Source organism: Arvicola amphibius, chromosome 8, assembly GCF_903992535.2.
Source record: "Arvicola amphibius chromosome 8, mArvAmp1.2, whole genome shotgun sequence".
NCBI classification, from domain to species: domain Eukaryota; kingdom Metazoa; phylum Chordata; class Mammalia; order Rodentia; family Cricetidae; genus Arvicola; species Arvicola amphibius.
The window spans coordinates 15,739,509-15,758,022 of NC_052054.1; the positions used below are offsets into that span (position 1 = coordinate 15,739,509).

General features: G+C 43.4%; 1 protein-coding gene across 1 annotated transcript in view; it reads right to left on the reverse strand.

Annotated features, from left to right (window-relative positions):
• Window positions 1–2,386: 2,386 nt before the first annotated feature.
• Plekhg1 (pleckstrin homology and RhoGEF domain containing G1) overlaps window positions 2,387–18,514 on the reverse strand; it is a 135,798-nt gene continuing 119,670 nt past the window's right edge. The window contains 3 exon segments of the mRNA XM_038340543.1: window positions 2,387–3,974; window positions 10,915–12,553; window positions 16,653–16,675. Of these exon segments, the coding sequence (XP_038196471.1) occupies window positions 2,956–3,974; window positions 10,915–12,553; window positions 16,653–16,675 (2,681 nt within the window). The 3' untranslated portion in view covers window positions 2,387–2,955.

Here is an 18,514-nt window from a genome sequence, read left to right on the forward strand (position 1 = left end):
GGGAAGTCAAGGCAGAAACTCAAGCTGGAAACCTGAAGCAAAAACCACTAGAAATGGGACTGGCTAGCTTGCTTGCTGGCTCACAAGTTCATGCTCAGCTAGCTTTCCTATGTAGTCCAGGATCACCTGCCTAGGGATGGTGCTACCCACAGTGGGAGAGACCCTCCAACATCAGTTAATAATCAAGACAATCCCTCACAGACATGACCACAGGCCAATCAGATCTAGGAAAGTCCTTAAATGAGGCTTTCCTCCTAGACGATGTCAAGTTGAGAAAGTTAACTAGGATTTAACTTACCTTGAATCTTTTTCTCTGTGGCTTATAAGGCAAGACAAGGGTATTATAGCCAAACAAACAGTTTGGAAAAAAATTGTATGTTCTAGTGCAAACACAATTCAAACAAAATTTTACTTTGCACTTTACAAACTTTATTAAATAATGGACATTACTAACTTTAATTGTCTTATATACAGTATTTAAACTATGGTTTCCAAGATGCACTGCTTTCTCCACAAAGAAAAACAGTAGGTGAAACATGAACTTATATATATAAAATAATTGGAACCTTCAGCACAGGAACCAGGTAAGAACTTTTCAGTACATAAAACTTCCCCCCAAGTATATACATCAACACCCCACCTGCAAAAGAAACCATTTTTAAACAAAAGCACTGAATTGATAACATTGAGGGAGCATCCGCGCACGTACACACACATACACACACACACACACAAACACACACACACACACACACACACACGGCTCTCAAAGTCTGCAGCCTCATACACAGAGGTGATCAATAAAACTACAGATTTATCCTAGAACCCAAAGGACTGCATACATAGACATTTTGTACAACATCCACCTTTGTAGGCTGACACCAAACTGCCACAAAACACTGGTGTGAAGAATTAATCATTTCTGAGACTCAGAACAGTAACATGGACTATATTGGAATGTGCGTCACATAGACTTAAAAGAAAAAAACAAAGCAGTAAACTACATCTCTTGAAACTGGGTCAGGTAACTTTAAAAAAAACAAGCAAACAAACAAAACAAATGATACAAATGTGTTTGCACTTGTCTAGTAAATTCTAAGAACAGAGTTCTCGTCTTTTCTACTATTGCTTTATCTGGAAAACTAACGTCATGCTTAAATAAAAGCATGGGGGGGGGGAAGGAATGTTTTCAGAACCATGTAAATCAGTGCTGGGGGTCAATCAGGGCCTGTGAACTCGAGGCAAGGGCTCCACCACTAAGTGTCAGCCCCAAATGTTGTCTCGGTAACTACAGGAAGAGTGAAGGGTTTGGAGAACAAGAAACTCAAAGCAACAAGAACAACACAAACACCGTAGGACTTATTTGTAACATAAGGATGGTCACATTTTTATGCTGCACAGTTGAAACTGAAAGGGGCCTGGAGTTAACAAAAAGAAAAGGATCATGGGAAGCCGTCTGTGATTCATATTACGGCTTAAAATTATAATAGGCCAGACATCTTTCCCAACAATTCCTATCATATCTTTCTAAATGGAACTGACTGCTTAATTCGAACAAAGAGAAAGAAGTTAAAATGGAAACTGAGAAGGCGAGGAACGACTCCAGAATCTTCCCCTGTGTAAAATAAGAACACGGTACTGTGAGACAAAAGTCTGACAACCTTTATGGAGCCTTCATTAAATGCTTTTCTGAAGTGGCAAGACGTCTGTCTTCGTTTCTCTCCTTGCATCTTCCGTCCCTATCTACAAGGAGCTATACTGGTATGGTATCACAGTGAAATGCTGTAGAGAACTACAATTCCAACAAAGAGGAAGTTATTAGCCAGAGCCCAGCAACCAGAGGCTCCGGTCGTCTGCTATATGTCCCGAAACACTGAAAGAGACCCCATGCCTCCACGGTTTAGAAATGACTCTTTCCCATCTCTGTGGCAAAGACTTCTCAAGTAGGGCGTTCAGGAAAGTGTCTATGAAGGACCGCTCTAGACGGGTCACTAATGCATTTTGTCTTATTTTAACTGAGGATCTACTCTGCATTGGTAAGAGATGGGCATATAAAGTCGTATACTGGGTGTTGTGGTGTTGGGGGGGGGGGCAGTTCTCTTTTAGTTGCAATATGAAGACATAATCAGGTTGTTCCAGAACCCTCATCTAGTAATTAAGTTGTCTTACATTCTTTTGAGCTTGGATTTCTTTTTTTTTTTTAAATATTTATTTATTTATTATGTATACAATATTCTGTTTGCAGGCCAGAAGAGGGTACCAGACCCCATTACAGATGGTTGTGAGCCAACATGTGGTTGCTGGGAATCGAACTCAGGACCTTTGGAAGAGCAGGCAATGCTCTTAACCTCTGAGCCATCTCTCCAGCCCGAGCTTGGATTTCTTTAAGTCATGAAAAAATAGTTTATTTCACCCCAGAAATTGTAGAATTACCATGATTAGTGGCATACCGCCTGGGCCTTGTCTAGGAACACAGGGAAAGGTTAGTTTTTCCAGTAGTCCTGTCATGTTGGCGTCCAAATGAAATGCAGTGGGACACCAGTGGGGGGACCCTATCTTCTCATCACTGGGCTCTGCCACGCGTCATTCTTGAGTCTTGCCATAAATACAACAGAAACGCCACATAGACTTCTTTAAATAACTCTACTCTCTCTTTTGAAGCACTGTGACAGAGACTCATGCTGCCTCTGAGTCAGCGCGAGACTCCTCGGGGTGTGGGGGAGGGGTCTTCTAAGAGCCATAAGGGCGCTACGGTCAGGATATGGGGGAAACGTCACGGTCAGCCAGCTCAAAGAGCCGTGCTGTAAAGCAAGGAAGGGGTGTTTTACACCCCTGGCAGTTACACAATTGTTTTCAACTGGTACATATATTTAAAAAACAACAACAACAACAAAACACCTCATCCCTATTGGTAACTGGTAAGCCTGAGGAGCCAATTCGGACAGTTCTAGAATCCTAGGCGAAAGTGCTGGAGCTGAGACATTGAAATTTCTCCCTCAGAGACTGGACAAGGTTTTGCTGATTGGGTGATGGCCCCCTCCACAGATAATCATTCAGTTTGTCGGAGTCCTTACATGCTGTCAAGTAAGGGGGAAGCCCAAGCCTGCCAGATGTGCCGTGGTTACAAATGTTTCCAGAACAGTCAGGGTCTGGGATATTTGGGTCAGACTTCCTGCCCCGACTCAGAGAGAGATCCGGCCCCGCTTCCTCCTCTTCTGACTTTATTTCCACGTAGTCATCTTCATCTCCCTCAGTCTCTTTGAAATTAGAAAAGTAGTTTTGTGTCGCTACTTGGGCACTTAAGGGTAAATTTCTATTTACTACCAGAACTTTCTGTGAGTCTTGGAGGGTAAGATCGGAGCGTTTTCCAGTGTCCTGTTGACACGAGTCTACCACACCCGACAGCAAGTCCTGTTGGCTCGCACCTCTGGGACTTTTCTGTAAAGACAGCAGTGGCTTTTTTTCTGTCCCACTCGGGTAGTTGATGGAGTCAAGAGATTTGTTTATCAAGATTGAGGAAGATGACTGGGGCCTGATATAAGGCTGGAGTTTAGCCCCAACTGCTTTGCGACCCAGCGAGTTGTAAAGATGGCCCTGACAGCTCTCTTTGTGGGGCTGGCTAACCACCACGCTGCATCGCTGCACCGAGCCCAGCAGGGGCTCCGATTCTTGAAGAGAAGGCACCGAACAAGCTGCCGACAACTGTCTGGGAATGCTTTTGGTGATGATCTCTGATGTGGGATATTTTGACTTTGAGTCTTGCTCCGGCTGGGAACAGAAATCAGCTAACTCTCCATTACTGTAGGGTGAATGCCAAAGCCAGTCCTCACCAGCACGCTGGGCCTGGGAAGGTGACGCAGGCCTGTGGAGAGAGGGTTCTTGGGTCCTGGGCCAGCCATCCTTCTGTCCTTTAGGGGGTGTCTCTCTGAACACGATCTGGTCATACAGTTGGGAGTATTCAGCAATCCTGGCACCTGGAAGGCATATATTGAAGCAATAAGTACATATAGGATTATCCCTGCCTGGGAAGCTTAGATATAAGAACATAACACCTTAATAGATGTATTAAAAGACAGACAGTAGACTTAAGATTAAGGGTAAGTAGTCATGGAATGCAATGCTAATATAAATAACCCAGAGTTTAATGAAAATAGAGCTCATTTAATTTTTTTAATTTTACACAGTTTTATCTGAATAGTGGATCGGCAGAGTCCAGTGTGTATCGTGAAAATTCCTTTAATCCATAACATAGTGTTAATGCTGAAAACAAGCCATGGTCAAATGAGAACGCCAGAGCTTATGTTCTGGTGTATAAAGACCTCATGTCCACTAAAAGAAGAACCACAGTGCTATAGTCACCTCTGGCTTCATGTGATTATAAGTTGGCTCCTGGCAGCTGTTCCAACACCCCTGGTTTCCAAATAACCCTCTAGTGCTACTGCCTGACAGCCAACATCTGGGAGAGTTCTTTACCTTCAGCTCAGGTAAGACTTCATGTGATTATAAGTTGGCTCCTGGCAGCTGTTTCAACACCCCTGGTTTCCAAATAACCTTCTAGTGCTGCTGCCTGACAGCCAACATCTGGGAGAGTTCTTTACCTTCAGCTCAGGTAAGGACTAACTCACGTTAACTAACTCAACTCAGGTAAGGACTAATTCCCATTCCCCCAAAGCCAAGAGCAACAGCCCATGTCTCCAAGCCATCAAGGACAGATCCCTTGCTCACGCTCTCCATAACTGAATACAATCTGGCACCAACTTAAGAGCAGGACTTGATAGTTACTTCCAAAAAACAAAACAAAACAAACACTTGCCACCTATAATTAAACCACAGCCCCTTCTCCGTGTTGCCTCACTTCAGAGTGCAGGCATCTCTAAAGACATGACCCATGGCATGCAATGGAGAACATTCTCCTAAGCCAGCCCCACATCGACTCAGGAGCTGTCCCCAGCTGTGATCCTGGCACATATAGGAACACTGTGCACCCTGTGCATTGCTCAGATCTTATCTGCATAATATCTGGGAAGGACGTCCATCCCATCTATGCCAATCCGCAAATGCCATTTATATACTGGAACTATTCCATGCCTGGCAACCTGCTGTTGGTGTACTATCCTTTACATATCAGCGAGAGATGCATTTAGCCGAACTTCTACTATTTCTTTAGTCTACCTTCCTTGAAGATGGGAACACCTCATGGGTATCATGTACCTTTAGACGCAACCCCTCCATCCTTTCATCCCTTGACCCCAGCTCCCAGCAATCGAGGAAAACCATCATCTGTGTAATGTCTTGTTAGAGATTATATCCAGATGCTTTGGGTTTTAAACTCCATTTTAAACTACATTTAAGGTCAGAGAATATTGTTTGGAAATTTCTAGAAGCAAACACTTGGTAAATTGTTCCTTAAGTAGCACAGTAAAGACTCAAAATACCAGTTTCAAAAGTGGTGGCACCTCAGGAGATACTACATAACCATCTCCTTGCATTGCGGCGTTCTGTCAGTCAGCCATTCTCCCAAAGCACTAACTATGAGACCTGACCACAAGGAACCGGGACTTTAGACCAAGTCATACGGTTGAGCTCCAGCCGTCCCTCTCACACTGTATGTAGCCCCGAACTGATCCACAGCGGAGTCGGGGGCACTGAGCTTCTATAAAGCTCTCAAGAGATGATAACTTGAGTGAGAGCAGAGCTGATGCATAATTCAAATAACAGTATTCTGGCATGAATTTACCCATAAAGTTTTATAGGCGGACACAGCTTCTGACTTTAGGGCAGCTCATGTAAAAATACTCATGTAATATGAAATGTCTAAAATACTCATTTGTATTTCTCATGCCTTTTTCTTCTCACACTCTCCTCGTCTTTGCTTAATCAAGCCTCACCCATTCCTCAAAAATCCTCCACAAGCCCTAGTCAACTAAGAACACCTTTTTCAACTTCTTTTGTAATTTCCTATGCGGCTGCAGGAATGGCTTAGTGGTCAAGAGTGCTTGCTGCACTTCCAGACAACCCTAGTTCAGTTCCCAGCACCCACATTGGGCAGCTCACAACTGCCTGTAAACTCCAGTTCCAGGGGACCCAACACACTTGTTTAGCATCCGAGGGTTCCTGCATGTACACGGTATATACCCAGGCATATACACATATGTAATAAGACAAATAAATACATTTTAAAAGTCTTATATGATTTACTCAAACACATGCACACAAACTGAAAAACTATATGGCTAATCCCCTCCATAGGCTAATCTATTACTGCAGACAATTGATGGGTTTGGTCTCAGAGAACAGTGCTGCACATTTTGCTTATAGCACCAAACATAACTTCTTCAAGGAAGCTGATCTCAACTCTTTCATTACATGGAGTTTTCTTTTCACCCTTTCCTTTTGAGCATAGGATTTCAAATTCATGGGCCTTTCCTGAGACCACCAAACAGAGTCAAGACAACGTGAACAGGAACAGTGGGTCACAGCAGAAAAGAGAAAACAGGAAAATGGCCTTGGATTAAAATGTTTCCCATAGATAACTCCTACTGGGTACTTTAATCTTCAGATAACAAAGAGGGAACCATCGATAAACTCTGGATATACTGTATCTCACTAGGAGGGAAAACTAATCTCAGTTATTTCTTGTCTCGATTGTCCCACTTGAGAGCGTTTACACCTAGCATGATGCCAGTATAAACAAGACAACTTTCCAGATCTCAAGCTCTGATTATAAAGACCCTGTTAGCCAGATGCATAGAAAACGCTGGCCGCCATTGACCTCTCCAGCCTAGAAACCCAGGCTAGTCTATAGGCCAAAGTTTGCCTAAGACCTTACTTCTGCTACTGTCCATGTAGAATATATACATTATTATTACATGATAATACCAGGCTGTCTCCCCTGAAAGTTTGAAAGGTGGAGTTCTTTTCATTAAAGATTACTAAAACTTGAAATATTCTTGTGGCAGGAAATATCAAACATGTTGATTTCAAGACAGAGGATTAAAAAGCATCGGCATTTCTCATGTTGCTCAGGTATAAACAGAAGCATAGAATTGTACCCTCCCTACATTACACAAAAAGCTTTCAAGCTTATATAAAAATATCACCCAAAATATATAAACCCAAGGAGTGTCCTTGGTCTCAAATCCCATCAGCTGAACAAGATGCCACATGCTCTAAGAGGCTCTAAAGGGTGGGAGCAACTGGACCTGGTTGGGTGACTTATAGGTAGACATGTGACCCGGGGCCTGTAGACCCCGGGGACAGAGTTCAATAAAGATGCTCGAGGGTTTCAGCAGGTGAATAGGGTGCTCTTCCTTCCGCACAACACCGAGAGCAAGCTCCTGGCAAAGTGGCAAGGCCCATGCGCAGAAGTCGGGAGAATCGGTCCATTCGATTACGACGTCCTGTGCCCAGATAAACAAGAGAGAGAAAAGGAGTCATAATGTCAACTGATTGAAAGCCTGGTGGGCACAGGAAGTGGCCTTGGTCACCCAGATGGAGCCAGGTCTGAGAAATGGCAGGCCCCAGGGGTATGCTCCAGCTATGAGGCAGGGAAGACAAGTCTGTCGGAAAGACACCTTGGGAGCGAATGCTCCTCTTTGCTGGAGGAGGACATCAGGAACAGCCTAGTAGCCGCCATGTCAAGAAAAGACCCAGATGCAAAGCTTAGAAGAGATTTCTGGGACCCCAAGAAGACAGCAGTATGAACCAGAAGGAAAAAAGGCAAATGAAACCCCAATGGGCAATCACAACACTTCAAAGGTGGGTAACAAGAATTCTATTCAAAGAAGTTGTAGGTCTCAGTTCTTTAGTTCTGAGGGGCTTGCTTTAAACAAGCTTAGAGTTATACATCCTAATGGCTGGCTCATTTTCCAGTCAGCCTGGCCCTGGCTATTAGTGGTAAACTGTAGTCTGCTGACACAATCAACTCTTCTTCACCATAAGAAATAATAGTAGTGTATTTGCTCTGAACCCAGGAGACAATGGCCTGGCCGCAGCTTTGGGCTGAAATCACCACTAGGGATCTTCTCCTGAGGCCACCTAGGCCACCCCACCAAGTCCTCCTGCAGTGCATCAGTCACTTCCTGTAACTATAAAACAAGCTGCTTGGCAGGACGAATATTGGAACGAGGATACCAATGACTTTAAGGATGCTATTGTCAGGAGGAAAAGAAAGACATTCCAGTCTCTCTCACGGCCACACAGAAATCAACTTTTACTTCAATTCTATTCTAAAGAACTCAAAGATTCTGTAAAACCCTCCAGAAACCGAGTCCCATTCACCACTTCCTTATCTGGAATTGAAATGGAAAGCTTTTGATAATTAATATTTTGAACTATGGCATAGTTTTCTCCTCAGGGATCTACTACTGAATGCATTCAGGACTTAGAGATCTCCTTACTACTGTCTAGTTTCCATGGAGATAGAGAAGTCGAGTCCAGACAAAGGTCAGTGGCATCCACGTGTCTAAGTGGCACTGGTGGGCACAAATGTGCCCTGTCCTGAGGCTGACTTGACTGACCCTGTTGATGCTGTTTTGTTTTAACTTCCATATTCATGGGAGTTTTGTTTGTTTGTTTGTTTTTGGTTTTTGTTTGTTTGTTTTTGAGACAGGGTTTTTTCTATGTAGCCCAGGCTGTTCCCAAACTAAGACCTTCCTGCTCTTCCTTCTGGGTGCTGATTGCAGGTGTGTCCCATTGGGTCTGACTGTTTCTGACTTAATTGGAAAACTGACTTTTTTAATACTGAGGTAGTTATTGGTCAGCGAAGAGGATTTCTTCCTGTTCTCTTTCCTTCCTCATCCTTTGCTTTTCGTGGAGTCCTATCACTCGCTACTAACCTACTAATGTAAGACCATGACCGTTACATCTTATTTCATGTCTAGGTCGGAGCCTTTCCATTACTTTTCCTTATTCCTTTTCCTTCCTCCTTTCTCCCTCCATCTCGTTCTCCCTCCCTTCCTCCCTTCTTCCTTCCTTCCTTCCTTCCTTCCTTCCTTCTTTCCTTTCTTTATTTCTTTCCTTCCTTCCTTCCTTAACAGGATCTCACTATGTAGCCCAGGCTGGCTTAGGACTGGGTAGAACTCATCGATCCTCCGGTTTCCACATCCCAAGGTCTGGAAATTTAGGCTGTGTCACAGGGTGTAATAAGGATAACATTCCTTAAAACATGGTAGATTTTATTTATTTTTTATTTATTTTTTTTAAATATTTATTTATTTATTATGTATACAATATTCTGTCTGTGTGTATGCCTGCAGGCCAGAAGAGGGCACCAGACCCCATTACAGATGGTTGTGAGCCACCATGTGGTTGCTGGGAATTGAACTCAGGACCTTTAGAAGAGCAGGCAATGCTCTTAACCTCTGAGCCATCTCTCCAGCCCCACATGGTGGATTTTAAAATACAGATTCCAGGGGAAGAGTGCTTGGCTAGCCCAGGGTTCAATTCCAGCACCACATAAAACCAAGTGTGGGGTTACCCACCTGTAACCCCAGCTTTTAGGGTGTATGTGTAGGAGGATCAGAAATTCATGAGGTTCAGTGACAGAGAGTTTGAGGCCAGCCGGGACTGCATGAGTCCCTGTCTCAAAAGAGAAAACAAGACAGATTTCTAGCCCCAACCCCAGAAATTAGTGTCTGGGACGAAAAGATATCCTAAGTAGAACGTCCCTCTTGTTTTTTTTTTTTTTCCCACCGAGTCGCATGCTGTATTCACAGCTCAAGGCTTCTCACAGATCAGTGTTTCATTCTCTTTCAAAATGTCACACCCAAAAGCACTTGCCCTTGTGCCCCTGATTCTTGCTCATGTTACATCTAGAAGCCCAGCTATGCCCACAACAAAGTCCGACGGAAGAATTAAGCTTCTGGGAAGCATTACGTGACAAAACCAAGCATTGAACGCACAGTAGTTAGCGGCTATTTAAGGTCACCAAGTAGTAGCTGGAATACGTGGGAGCAAGGGAATTGTGGCTTAGAAAATGCCTAAAAATGGGGGGGGGGCAGCTGGAGCTATAGGTTGGTGCTTGAGAGCACTGGCTGTCTTTCCAGAGGACCTGGGTTGGATGTCCAGCACCCACACAGCAGCTCACAACTGCAACTCCAGTTCCAGTGGATCCAGCACCCTCTTCTGGCTTCCTCTGGCACTGCATGCTCATGGCACATAGGCACACATGCAGGCACACAGAGAAGACAAAAAACAAATCCACAAATCTTTTTGGTCCTTGCTTCTTTGTTGTATTGTGTGTTCGTGGCTGTGTGTGGCTGTGTGTATCTTCCTCGGTTGTTCACCACCTCATCTTCTGAGACAGGATCTCTGTCTGAGCCTAGACTGATGGGCCGCCAGCTCTAGTGACCTGCCCCCCTTGTCTCTGCCTTCCCAGCCTCAGATGACGGGCATGTCATGATGTACCTGGCTTCTCACATGAGTGCTAGGGAGCTCAGCTCAGGTCCTTGTGTTTGCATGGCAAGCACTTTTACCAACTGAGCCATCCCTTCACCTCTGGGCTAGGGGGTGAGCATTTGGGGGGGGGGGAGATGTGCAACAAACAGCAGCCCTATTCTAGATGATTCTCAACCCCAATGGTTTTGAGAAGCACCTGCTCCCCAACACATCGTCGACCCATAGGGAAGTGCTTATGCTTCTTTCATGGGTTAAAGCAGGTAGCTCCTTCCACATTTCAGGCTTCCGTCCAGAAACTTTTTCCTAAAGGCACCAACTTTATAGTAACATTACATGTGCACCAACCCTGAGGCCCTGTAACACTCTAGTTTATGCACTCCAACTGAAGTAAAGCGCCAAGGGCCAACGGTGGCTTTGTGGCCTGTGTACTATGAGACCGCTCTAAGGACAGTTGGAACTGGGAAGCCTGTTCCCACACCTGACTGTCAAGAAGGAAGAACAGAGCACGGAACATACCAATGGCCGGCCCTCCTTGCCTCTTCTCTTCCAAGATGGCCGCCAGGTCTTTGGGAATGGGCTTATGTGGACTGGGTGGTGGCTGCTCCAACTCTGGGCTCCTCACTTTCAGAAGCTGATTGGCCTTCTTAATCTTTTGACTATACTGCCTTGCCATCATAAAGACCCTGCTCTTGGTCTTATCTGTGGCCTCCATCCCAAGGTCAGAGTTTTCTGGGTCTGTTTGGGGCAGGCTGTAGTTGGCCAGTTCGTAGGGACTGTCCACAGAGGGCACTCCACTAGCCTGAGAGAGTTGGTTAAGACTCACGAAGGAGTCTTCTGTCGAAATCAGGTCATCTTCACGCGAGCAGTTAACCCTGCTAGCTCTGGCAACCCTGCTTTGCCCAGGCATGAGAAAAGCCTGGCTCCCCGGAATGGACAGCATAGATGAGGCACGCCCCGAATCTCTGCTCAGCTCACGGGCGCTCTCAACATACAGCCTCTCTGGCACGTCGTCTTTGCTGACGGGAAACGCGGCGAGGAGACGGTCCCTCGCTTTGTCTTCATTCTTCTTGATGTAATTTTCCAGGTCGTTCCAGATTTCATCTACTTCTTCAGACAGTTTGTCTGACAGAGCCTTATCTGCGATGGGCAGGTTACAGCGGGGAGAGTCATACAAGAAACTCAGATAGTCAGAATCGGAGGGCCCCTGATGGTAAGACACATCCTCTTCACTGAGCTGGAGGCTGTCCTGGGAGACAAACGGTCTCAAGCTGTCACAGCATGCAAAATCAGCTTCCAGACCCAGGAAGGTGCTCCTTTTGGGCTGCTTAAGTGTACTGCATTTGAAGTCCAGGGATGGTTGGTCTGGAAGCCCTATGGTGTCATAGATGTTTTCTTCCACTACTTGGAGTTCATGAACGCTTTTGTTAAATGCCTCTTGAGCACTGGAAGCTGCCTCTTTCTTTGAGTAGAGAGAGCTTGTACTGTGGCTAGCCTGCCTCTTCGAGAAGGCTAACTCTGGGGTGCTCTTGGGGCGAACAGAGTCTCTGGGTGATTTGGGGAAAGAGGATTCGGCTTCATCCCGCTTAGCAACCATTAACTTTAAGTCTTCAAAACTTATGTTATCATAGACATGGTCTATATCATCAATCGTCAACTCTACAGACGACCCAAAGGGAGACATTCCTCCCTGTCCTCCTAGTTGAGGGCCATTCTGCAGTTCTCTCGCGGGACAGTACTGAGAGCTATCGCTGTCCCTCATTCTTCCTTCAGGGGGACACGTGTTGCTTTCACCAGCACTGCTGGCCCTCCGCACAATCCTGTGAGTGGAGCTGGAGATCTCGGCAGGTTCCATCAGTCCCAGGTGCCAGCTGCAAGGGCGGCTAGAGGTATTCTCTTCGCACAGCCTGGCGGAATTGAGATCCGAGGAAGAAAAGGACGGGACGAACATCTGGTAGTCATCATCGTCGTCATTGTCCTGAGGAGACCTGCGGTTGGGAAACAAGGGCTGCCTGATGTGGGGATCCGTCCAGAGGCTTCTGATGGTGCCGTCCCCGCGGAGCATACTGATGATGGCGGTGCTGCTTGGCTGGCTGTTCCTCTGGGCAGGAGACGGTGTGGCAGAAGTCACCTGGGAAGAGCCTTCCTCTCTAGAAACCTGAGGGAGACAGACACATAGCAACTGAATTGTTGCACCATGCGGAAGATGTGTGACTGGGGAAATGTCACCTATGTAGCCAGACTGCCACCTGGTTAGAGAAAATGATCACTAGCCATTGCTGGTTTTCAACTGATTTAAAGAGCACTTCAGGTTTTTGAAAAGGGGGCAGAAAGGACAGGGATATTTATTTAAAAACTGAGCTATAGGCAATTTGAAGATATCTTCTGTAATTAGTTTTCATGGTCAGTCTATGAACTAGGTATAGATATATCAGGATTATATTGAGGAAACCCAGGCTCTGAAATAGTAACTTTCTTTTCTGGTTAGTAATAAGGCTATGGTTCAAACCCAAGTGACTCTAAAATCTTTGCTTCCAGACAGAACAGAAGCAGAATATAGCAAATGTGGTAGATATTCATTATATGCATTGAGGCCTATGCCTTAATACCACCTTGTGTGCAAGACTTTAGGAACCTTCATTTCAATGCCTTGTTCCTGCAAGTCTTTCATAATTTTGGATCCCATCAGGAGCCCTTGCTGGTGTCTTGATGACACACTTCAAGGCTTTCCTTAACTCTGAAAGGCTCACTGTGAACTTGGATCTTAATTTATAGACTCCAGGCAAGGAGGCTTTGTTATAGGAGTTTAACCCACTGTTGAGATAATGGGATTTTAACGTTTGTTATCAAAATATATTTAACTAATGCTTAGTTATTGTTTTGGAAGTAAAAATACAGGGAACCATGGTGCATGGTGTTTTTTCTTTCTTTTTTTTCTTTTCTTTTTTTTTTTTTTGTTTGTTTTTCGAGACAGGGTTTCTCTGTAGCTTTGGAGCCTGTCCTGGAACTAGCTCTTGTAGACTAGGGTGGCCTCTAACTCACAGAGCTTCACCTGTCTCTGTCTTCTGAGCACTGGGATTAAAGGCGTGCAGCACCACCACCTGGCTGCAACAGATAAGGGAACTTTTTGTCACTTAGAACCTTTCTTGATGGGAGTTGGCCATCTAGAAAAATCCCATCTCCTGAGAATAACAACGTGCAAGGAGAACAGACTGGCCCGTGGTCTTACAATGGGAACTGGAGATGGGGGCAGATAACTTGATACTATTCTGGACACAGAAGAACTAGCTTCAAAGAGCTGAAATAGTTAAGGCTTGTTCAGATTAAGTCGGTCCAGGGCGGGACATGTTTCCTGATTAAAGCAATATGAGTAACCTATTGGAAATGTCAAATTACCAAGAACTGCTCACCCCTTGTCAGGTTAGTCACCAGGAAAGGAGAAAGCAGCACAAAAAAAATTCCACCCTAACATTTTTCTATTAAAACTTTAAAACCTATAACAATTTATCATTTAATTTTATGAATTTTCATGAATCCAGACATAAAATATTTTTATATAATTTTATTGCCTTTATAAATCTTTTTAACCAAAATTTTAGCATCTTTTCCTTTCCCTTCATTCAGACTGCACTGAAGTAACACCTGTAAAACACAGGTACCAGGTAACTACTTACAGTGAAGATGAGTTAGCATTCATCCATTAAATTACGACAGATATAGAGGGCATAACAAAATAGTCCTGTATTTATCACTGCAGCAGAAGTAATCCTGGAACTCATCCAGCCCCCAGAAGTCATGGATGTTTTGGGTAACTAAACCTGAATTGTTGCTAATATTGTTCTTAACTATTGAAGTGAATGATGGCAGTACTTTTGAACACTGTACCAAATCCATCATTCAAAGACCTGATGAATTCTAAGATTAAGAAATAATCAATGGAGGGTTAGTCATAGCATAGAAGTACATAAGTAAGAAACCTCAATTTTACCAGGGCCAAGGTGACCATTTTATCCCTCTGTTTTTCCATGACGTCCTTTTCCTATGCTGTCCATTTTGGGTTTTTATTAATTTGATAACAGGATCATTTATGGCATATTTGCCCGTTTGCCAAATATTGTATTGGGCATCTTTAAAAATTATATTATCACATAAAGTCTCGATAGGAATTTTCTAAAGGGGGAAGGCAGGCCTGCTGAGGTGAAACAGCTTGCAAGAGATGATCACGAAGGGCAGGAGTGCATCTGAATTCAGACCTTAACCCCAGCTAATTTATGAACTTAGCTGCGACAGATAGAGGGATAGAGGATGAGGGGTTCAGGATATATACTCAGGGAGAGATGCCAAACTGCGGTAAAGCAATAGGCCAGTCTGTTTACATTCTTAGGATACACATCACTGTTAGGAGACAGAATCTGGCTACTGAAGCAGCACCCGGTAGTATGTTTGCTTGTTTTCCTTGTTTGACTTTTATCTTCACAAAGCTCGGTAGTCCTGAATGGACTTGGTTGAGCACTGTTGGAAAACTGCCTAACATGGGAAAGCTTCACTTTTGTGCTCAGTTAGGTACAGAGAGGGGCTTGGCTCTAGGATTCTATCACAGAGTACTTTTGTCGGTGACCCAATTTAGGCAAAGATCAGAAAGTAAGTTTCACAATAAAGAGTCAATAAAGTTACAAAGTTTCAGATGAAAACAAATAGTATCTGAAAAACCATGAGTGCATCCTAGAGCCACTGAAGTCCCCTCCTAAGTCCACACTAAGTTTTGACAACTGAAAGTCCGGTTTTATTTTGTTGTTGTTTTGTTTTGCTTTGGTTTTAGACAGTGTCTCACTGTGTAGCCCTCATTGGCCTGGAGCTCACTGAGATCCCCCTGTCTCTGCCTTCCAAGTGCTAGGGTTTTTTAAAAATGAAGATACAGCTTTTATCAACAAGGTCACTTTGTCCCTTTGTTAAACCATGGTGTAAATAGGATTTGGGGAAGAGATGATTAGAGCCTCATCCTTATGGAGGATGGTACATCCTTAGCTCTTACATAAGAAACCACAAGAAATACTCTAGGAATTGTCAATTAAGATAACCCATCAGTGGCCATATTGGAAAAGTCATTCAGGTCAGGATATAACAGTTCCTCTTTCCAGGTAACAAAATTAATACACAATGTCCATTAGAACAAAACAAAACACTTTACTTTTTCTTCAGTGGTGAGTTTTTTGTTTTTTATTTTATTTTATTTTATTTTATTTTGTGTGTGTGTGTGTGTGTGTGTGTGTGTGTGTGTGTGTGTGTGTGTGTGTGTGTATGTTTGAGACAGAATTTCTCTGTGTAACAGTCCTAGCTGTCCTGGAACTAGCTCTGCAGACCAGGCTGGCCTCGAACTCACAGAGATCCACTTCTGCCTTCTGAGTGGTGGGATTAAAGGTGTACGCCACCATCCAGAACCTCAGGTTTGCTAGGCAGCAGACAAAGCTCTACTAGTGAGCATTTACCATCTCCTAATGGTTTGTCAGAAGAACACAAGCACTACTTAGATACAACTTGACCTAGCGAAGTTTCATTGTATCACACATCACACCTGCTGCACCAGCAGAAGGATTATATTCTTAGCTGTAATTTTTTTCTTTTGAAATGGGTTTCACTATGTTGCCAAGGCTGAAATTAAACTCCTGAATTCATTCATTCTTCTTTCCTCAGTTTTCCCAAATAGCAGGGACTTTGTATGCTATTATATCTTAGGACCATAGTCTTCAATCATCCTGGTGATTGACAGTGCTTTGGGGAGGGAGCTAGATAGATCCAGGAAATATATATATATATATATATATATATATATATATATATCTCCTGATATATATATATATATATATATATATCTCCTGATATATATATATATATATATATATATATATATATATATAAGGGGCTGGCTTTAACTTGAGAGAGGTACAGGGCAGTGTGAGACTGACCACACAAAGTAAAGGTCACTGTCTAAGGGTGGTCATAGCTTCTGAGGGGAGAAGCGGACCACAGGGACAGGTAGAATTGCCTGAACTGCAAGAGATGAAACGGGAGGGAGTAAATTGAAAACAATTCACTTTCCCTAAAATCAAGGGCAATTAGCTAATGATGCAAAGTGGATAAGGATGTCAAAATGTAAAGTAAATGTTGACACTTCAGGCTGGGGTGAGACCAGATAGGGAGGACACTGAGGTGAGAGGTGCCCACAGCAAACCCTTCAGAAGAAATGTGACCATGCTTACCTTCTGGATATCATGTGCAGTTTCTGAAAAAACAAAAACGAAAACAAAAAACATGTTTTAAGTTTGAGAATTTAAAATGTATCTTATAGGTAAGCATTCCTATTTCTACATGGCTTGTATACATATTGTTAATAATTAAAGTTCAAGAGATCCAGTTTTAAAAAAACGCCCTCATTCATCTGTTCCACATCCTCTACCATAGTAGAACCATGCTACATTATGAGCCAAAGCCATTTTCTGTATCCTCGAGAGCAGTAATTCATGGTAAATTGTTTCCAAAACTTTCTAACAAAAATATGAAAAAAAGGCCTGTGTCATAGGCCATGGGAGTCCCCTGAAGACACGAAAATGCTTTTGTTGAGTTTTAGACATATTGGGGCTTTGAATGAAGATGAAATCTTTATCCATGAGGTCTTCTTGATCCTGTCATGGAGGGGGATTTATACATGTATCTTACAGACACCCTACTAATGCACATTTAATCTTTGCAAGTGTTTAGTCAGGTAAGCTTGCAGAGTGCTTCTCTGCCCACAAATTCCTCCCAAGAGGTACACTTCAGTCTAGTGTGCATTTTTCTGCATCTCATACTCACTGTCTCACACCTTCTTGCAGTGTAAAGTCGCTCTGTTAGTTTTTAAATAAAGATGCATTACACATCGGTATATTTTCTGCTAAATATATTGGCATGTGGTGGTAAAGAGAGACTGACTTCATTCTTTTCAACCTCAGAACATTCCATGATAGCTAGGAAGATACTATTTCCTACCAGATGGACATTTTATAATGTGATATTAAAATGCTACAAACCCAAATCAAGTTTATACCTTATAACAAACTCATCACTTATTGACATCTTAAGAGGTCTAGAAATATTCTTTTTGTTTTTGGCAGGGTCTCGTGGATGACTGGCTGAACATAAACTTCTTATGGAGTTGAGAATGACCTTTACATAGTGCATGGTTGGTCTCTCCAGAAGTTGTGGTTGTTCCTGTAGCTAATATTCTACATAAGGATGAACACAGGAGTCATACCAGGTTCCCTGAGCACGTGAAATGGGAGTTGACCTTGAAGTATCCTGACCTTCACCCTACCAAGGCCTAGCTCATCTTGAGACAAATGCAGAGTTCTAGTTGGACTTGTTGACACAGTCATATTAGCCTAGAGGTCAAATTGCTGGATCAAGGGCAAATCACCACTTTGAACTTAAATGGGAATTACTAAATATTTTTCAGGAAAAGTTGCAAAAATTTACCCTCCCGCCAAGAGTTTTACAGTGTCTTTTCATCAGATTCATAGCTTTCTTCTCTCCAGTTCTCTCATTAAATGAATACTTTTTCAATCACTGATACAGGTGTCTTTTTTTCTTTTTTTGGTTTTTCGAGACAGGGTTTCCCTGTAGTTTTTAGAGCCTGTCCTGGAACTAGCTCTTGTAGACCAGGCTGGCCTCGAACTCACAGAGATCCGCCTGCCTCTGCCTCCCGAGTGCTGGGATTCAAGGCGTGCGCCACCACTTCCCGGCTTACAGGTGTCTTTTTAAACTTTAAAATATATTAGCACTTTGTTTCTCCTGGGACGTTGGGACATATATACGTATAGACATATCCAGCACGCATATTACATGCGTTATTACATGTTTAAGGATCCTTTTCCTCTTGCTTTTGTTGGTAACATTTCTTTCTGGGAGATGTTAATTTTATGTCTGACAGCTATGTTGCAAATAACTTCCATCAATTATTTTGCAACAGAACACTTTTGCTTATGGAAACATTCAATCTCCCTGCAACCCGGCTACCAAGCCTCCCGATCTACCATGCGCCTAACACATACTTTTCTTCTATATGATGATTTAACTAAGAATGGAA